The sequence below is a fragment of the Cannabis sativa genome, chromosome 2 (assembly GCF_029168945.1).
Source record: "Cannabis sativa cultivar Pink pepper isolate KNU-18-1 chromosome 2, ASM2916894v1, whole genome shotgun sequence".
NCBI classification, from domain to species: domain Eukaryota; kingdom Viridiplantae; phylum Streptophyta; class Magnoliopsida; order Rosales; family Cannabaceae; genus Cannabis; species Cannabis sativa.
Genome location: NC_083602.1, coordinates 51,698,587 through 51,703,406, shown reverse-complemented (window position 1 = coordinate 51,703,406; position 4,820 = coordinate 51,698,587). Strand labels below are relative to the sequence as shown.

Below are 4,820 nucleotides of genomic sequence, written 5' to 3'. Positions count from 1 at the left end.
ATTATATTTTTAAAAAATTTAAAATTTTATAATAGTTTACAATATTAAGAATATAATTTTAAATATTGTAATTTTTTATGCGTGTTAAAAAATTTTCAAATTTGTAAATATAATGAATATTGTCATTAAAATTGTATAAAAAAGAAAATATTTCGAACATGTGATTTTGAGCATAGAGATTGTAATAAGAGGTCGATAGTAGCACTCTCCATTTATTATAAAGGACGATGGTATCAACTTGGTAAAACATGAGAAAAGAAGATTTAGAACAGGAGGAATTCACCATAGGGTATCTTTGAAAATAGTTCTATATAAAGAAGAAAAAGGATAGAATTAAGATCAACCTATTGACTTGACAAGAGTTAAGTGAGTTTTTTTTTTTCCCTGAAAGAAAGGTGGGGTTAAGTGAGTTTAATCCCAGCATATACAAACATCATTTTTTTTTATAAAAAAAAAAGTATACAAACATCATACAAAAATTGCTCTTTCTAGATACAAAGTAACATTTTAATTTATAATGAAGAAGCTTCAACATAACCAAGCAAACAAGGCAGCCTAACCTCACATCACAATTGCTACACATTGCATAATACCCGCCAACGGCTTCTGCCATGTCCACAAAAATAGCTCAAAAACAAGCTTCCATCGCATACAAACCAGTTGGGAGACAAATCTTTTTCCAGCAGCAGCAGCAGGTATCACATGTTTTCTAAGCCTTCAACTAGTATGTTGCTGACAGTGTCTTGTGTAGCAGAATTCCCATAGCTCGGCGCCTCGCTATACATATCTTCTCTACCATTAGTACCAACCAACAATCCATGAGTCTTAGCATCAGGGACCAAACCCTTTTCCAACATCAAATCCAATATCCGATTGGCCTCTCTTTTATTACCCTCTTTCCACAGTCCATTAATCAGAATATTGAATATCGATGCATTGATTTCTTCTCTGCATATAAGTTTATTGATCGAACATAAAACCATAGACAACTGACATTGGTTGGCTATACAAGACAGCATATGAAGAAGTCTTTCTGAATCAGGTACAAGGCCTTCATTAATCATCATATTGAAAAGCAATGTACAATTCTTTATTTGATGCTGCAAATCCATGCTCACTATGAGGATGCAGTACGCTTCCAAGTCGAGATTAATACCCTCTACCAGCATCTGTGAGAAGACTACTGAGACATCTCTTGGTTTGTTTACTGTCAACAAACCACGCATAATCATCGTATAAGTTGAACTTGTACAAGAAGTACCTGAATAGTAAGCTAATTGGCGTAGCCTTAAAGCTTCGGTGAGATGCCCAGTGTCACAAACACCCTTAATCAACATATTAAATGAAGATGACTGAAGAGAGCATCCCTTATTAGACATGTAAGAGAAAACTTCAGCAGCCTCTTGAATCCGTCCAAGGCTGCAAAGGCCTTCAACTAGCTTAGCGTAAGATACGGTATCTAAAACCCAGCATTTGGCCTTAATCTTATAAAACAATTCCATAGCATCATTGTACTTGCTCAATTTGCAGTTTCCGAAAACTAAAGATGAGTAAGTGTCACAATTAGGAGTAAAAGAAGATACAACCATTCTACCAACAAGCTCAGAGGCTTTCTTGATCCCTTCTTGCTCACACACATGTCTGATAAGAATGTTCCAAGAATCACAATCGTCTATATCTCTCTCAGACATTTTACATAGAACATCTTTTGCTGTAGACAGTTTACCAGTCCCATAGCAACCTGCAAGTAATGCATTATATGGAGAAGTTTCAAGAATATGACTATCTTCTAAGAATTTTATAGCCTCATTTACTTTCTCTAATTTACAAAACATGTTGATTACATCAACAACCACATCAGTAGGCAGTTCTGATCCAATTTCTGTTGCTTCTTCAAGAAGAGAGACTACCTCATCGAACAAAAGATCTTCACATAAACACTTAATTAAGACTGTATAAGTTGACAAATCCGGCACAAAGTTAGAATCTTTCATCATTCTGAATAACTTGATTCCCTCATTTGGTCTGTTTTCCTGACAAAACAACGGTATTGTACAACTAAAAAAGCTTAAATCAGGATGACACTCAGATTCAAACATTTCATACAATGTTTTAACAGCTTCATCCACTCTATTTTTGGCAATAAGACCCTTTATAGTAATCTCAAAGGATCTTGCATTTGGAAGACAACCTTTCTTGTTCATCCTCTTAAACTGATCCAATGCAATTTCTAGGCGGTCAGTATCAACCAACACCTCTAACAAAAAATTTAAAGTGTCAATAGTTGGCAAGACTCCTGACTTCACCATCTCTTTATACACAAACAGTACATCATGAAAATCTCTCTTGGTTTTCACTAAAGCACCCATTAAAGCATTAAATGTCTCAATTGAGGGATTATGGCCACCTAAACTCATATTGACAAGAGCCACTTTCGCTTCACTCAGCTTACTATGTTTAACAAACTCATTAATCAATGCTGAAAAAGCCTCTTCAGTACCTGGAATTCTATCTCTTACCATATTTTGACAGAACCCCTCCATTTCCTGAATATGCCCAGCCAAACCCAGCTTAAGAATAATCTGAAAATACGTATCTGCCGTATGAAAAAACCGATTTTGGAGAGAAGCCCATTTGAATATCTTTACAGCTGAACTCAAATCATTTGTACCATCTAAAACCCGGATTAAGCTATCCGGAACAAGTTCATTCCTCAAAAACTGAATATTTTGTTTGAAATCAAATGAATTTGGCGGGTTGGTTTCAGGGAAAATTTCAGCTGAACTGGCATAGGAAACTGACGAAATGTTTGCACTTGAAATAACCCAGATGGGTAATCTCTTAGAAAATGCTAAAGACGATACCTTTACAGCCATGGATGAGTTTCATGAACCATTTGGACTACTTTCTGAGGAAAAAGATAAAACCAATATCATCAATGTCGAAATAAAACAAATATTCTAAGAAACGTTATTGTACAGAGAACAACACTAATTCAAATATGTTATTATACATACACAAAAAGCTGCTGATACATATATAAATACATTATTTACATGTAGTTTTGCTGCTTGATTTAGATTTTTATACTTGTATACCATGCAAACATCATACGGAAAACATTGGTCTTTCAAAAGTCAATACCAATCCCTTGTTTATTCCTCATTGCTCATAAATATGCTTCCAAAAACTCATAATTCAACAGTACACTTGTTTCTCTCTGGGATTTTAGTGATTATCAGTTAGATATATATATGTGTGTGTATGTATACTAAATATACTTTTTTATATATACTTTCAAAATTTGAAAAGGGTCCACAGCTACCAAAAACCTTTGAACAAAAATCTACCAGAAAACCCAGAAATGAAATGATTTTATACATTTAATTGCAAAGCCACCAAAGGAGAACAAGTGAACAACTCCATAGCTACCGGAGATGTGAACAACTGAGAGTGAGAGAGAGACTCACTATTTGAGAGGCTCGGAGAGAGAGAGGGCAGACCACCGGAGGAGCGCCGAGCTGCGGAGAGAGAGCAGGCCACTGGAGGAGAAAGAGAGACACCGGAGAAGTGGCGAGCTGCGGAGGCGGGAGGCGGAGCGACTGAAACAGTGAAAATGGTTTAGGGGTTCGATGTAGGAAAAGCATATTGTTTTTCACAAATGATAATTGTTGGAAATGTTGTGAATATTTTAACAAAATATATATATAAGTGTCTTTAGTGTGTGTGAGTTGGAAAGAGTCCCACATAGGATATGAACCTTCATTTACAAGGGTATAAAGAGTGCAACTTTGGCATTTGGAAAGTCTGATCAGTCGTCTTCGAATTGAGGAGGAAGCTCGAAAACAAGACCAAAAGGAAGAGGTGCTTGTTGTTGGAAACAACAACAACACTAATAAAAGATCCACTGTTCTGAAACCCAATGGGAAAAACTTTAAGAATCAGAATCGCAAAGCGAATCCAAACCGCAACAATCAACCTCGAACCAATAACAACAATCAGAATTGGAACCATCAAAGGAACCATAATAACAGGCAGCAACCACCCCCTAATAGAAATGACTCTGGTTTGTTCATGTGTTACAACTGTAACAAGCCAGGTCATATGGCACGAAAGTGTAAGAACAGGCCTAGTTCTGCTCCGCAGGCTAACCTGACAGAAGAGCTGCCTTTTACAGCTATGATTTCAGAGATCAACCTTATTGGTGGATCTGAAGGGTGGTGGGTAGATACTGGCGCTTCTCGCCGTGTCTGCTATGATAGAAATATGTTTAAAACATATGTTGCTGCTACTGAGGATCAGAAAGTGTTGTTGGGTGACTCTCACACCACTATAGTTGCTGGTACTGGAAATGTGGAATTGAACTTCACCTCTGGAAGAACTGTGATTCTAAAAGATGTGATGCACACTCCAGAGATGAGGAAGAATTTGGTCTCGGGCTACCTTCTCAACAAGGCGGGGTTCACTCAGACTATAGGAGCTGATTTGTTTACTTTAACTAAGAATGGGATATTTGTAGGGAAGGGGTATGCAACTGAGGGAATGTTTAAATTGAATGTTCAATTAAATAAAGTTAATGCTTCTGCTTATATGTTGTGTTCTTTTAATACTTGGCATGCTAGACTTTGTCACGTAAATAAACGCATAATCAAGAACATGAGTAGTTTAGGCCTAATTCCTAAATTATCTTTAAATGACTTTGAAAAATGCGAATTTTGTAGCCAAGCCAAGATTACTAAAACACCACATAAATCTGTGTTAGAAAAAGAAACCGAGCCTCTAGATTTAATCCATTCTGATATTTGTGAACTTGATGGAAC

At 36.4% G+C, this 4,820-nt stretch overlaps 1 protein-coding gene across 2 annotated transcripts; it reads right to left on the bottom strand.

Moving 5' to 3' along the window:
- Positions 1 to 262: 262 nt before the first annotated feature.
- Positions 263 to 3,644, bottom strand: LOC115721308 (pentatricopeptide repeat-containing protein At5g65560). 2 transcript variants are annotated; one of them, XM_030650582.2, is made up of 2 exons: positions 3,471 to 3,644; positions 263 to 2,908 (listed from the first exon to the last, which is right to left on the bottom strand). In XM_030650582.2, the coding sequence occupies exon 2, from the start codon at positions 2,874 to 2,876 to the stop codon at positions 699 to 701; it is 2,178 nt and encodes a 725-aa protein (XP_030506442.2). In that variant the 5' UTR covers positions 2,877 to 2,908; positions 3,471 to 3,644; the 3' UTR covers positions 263 to 698. The 2 variants fall into 2 exon arrangements, with proteins under 2 accessions (XP_030506442.2, XP_030506443.2); XM_030650583.2 differs by having other exon boundaries at positions 3,382 to 3,508.
- Between the last annotated feature and the right edge of the window lie 1,176 nt (positions 3,645 to 4,820).

Coding starts and splice junctions, on each gene's coding strand:
- LOC115721308 (XM_030650582.2), bottom strand. CDS start 2,876: ATGGCTGTAAAGGTATCGTCTTTAGCATTTTCTAAGAGATTACCCATC.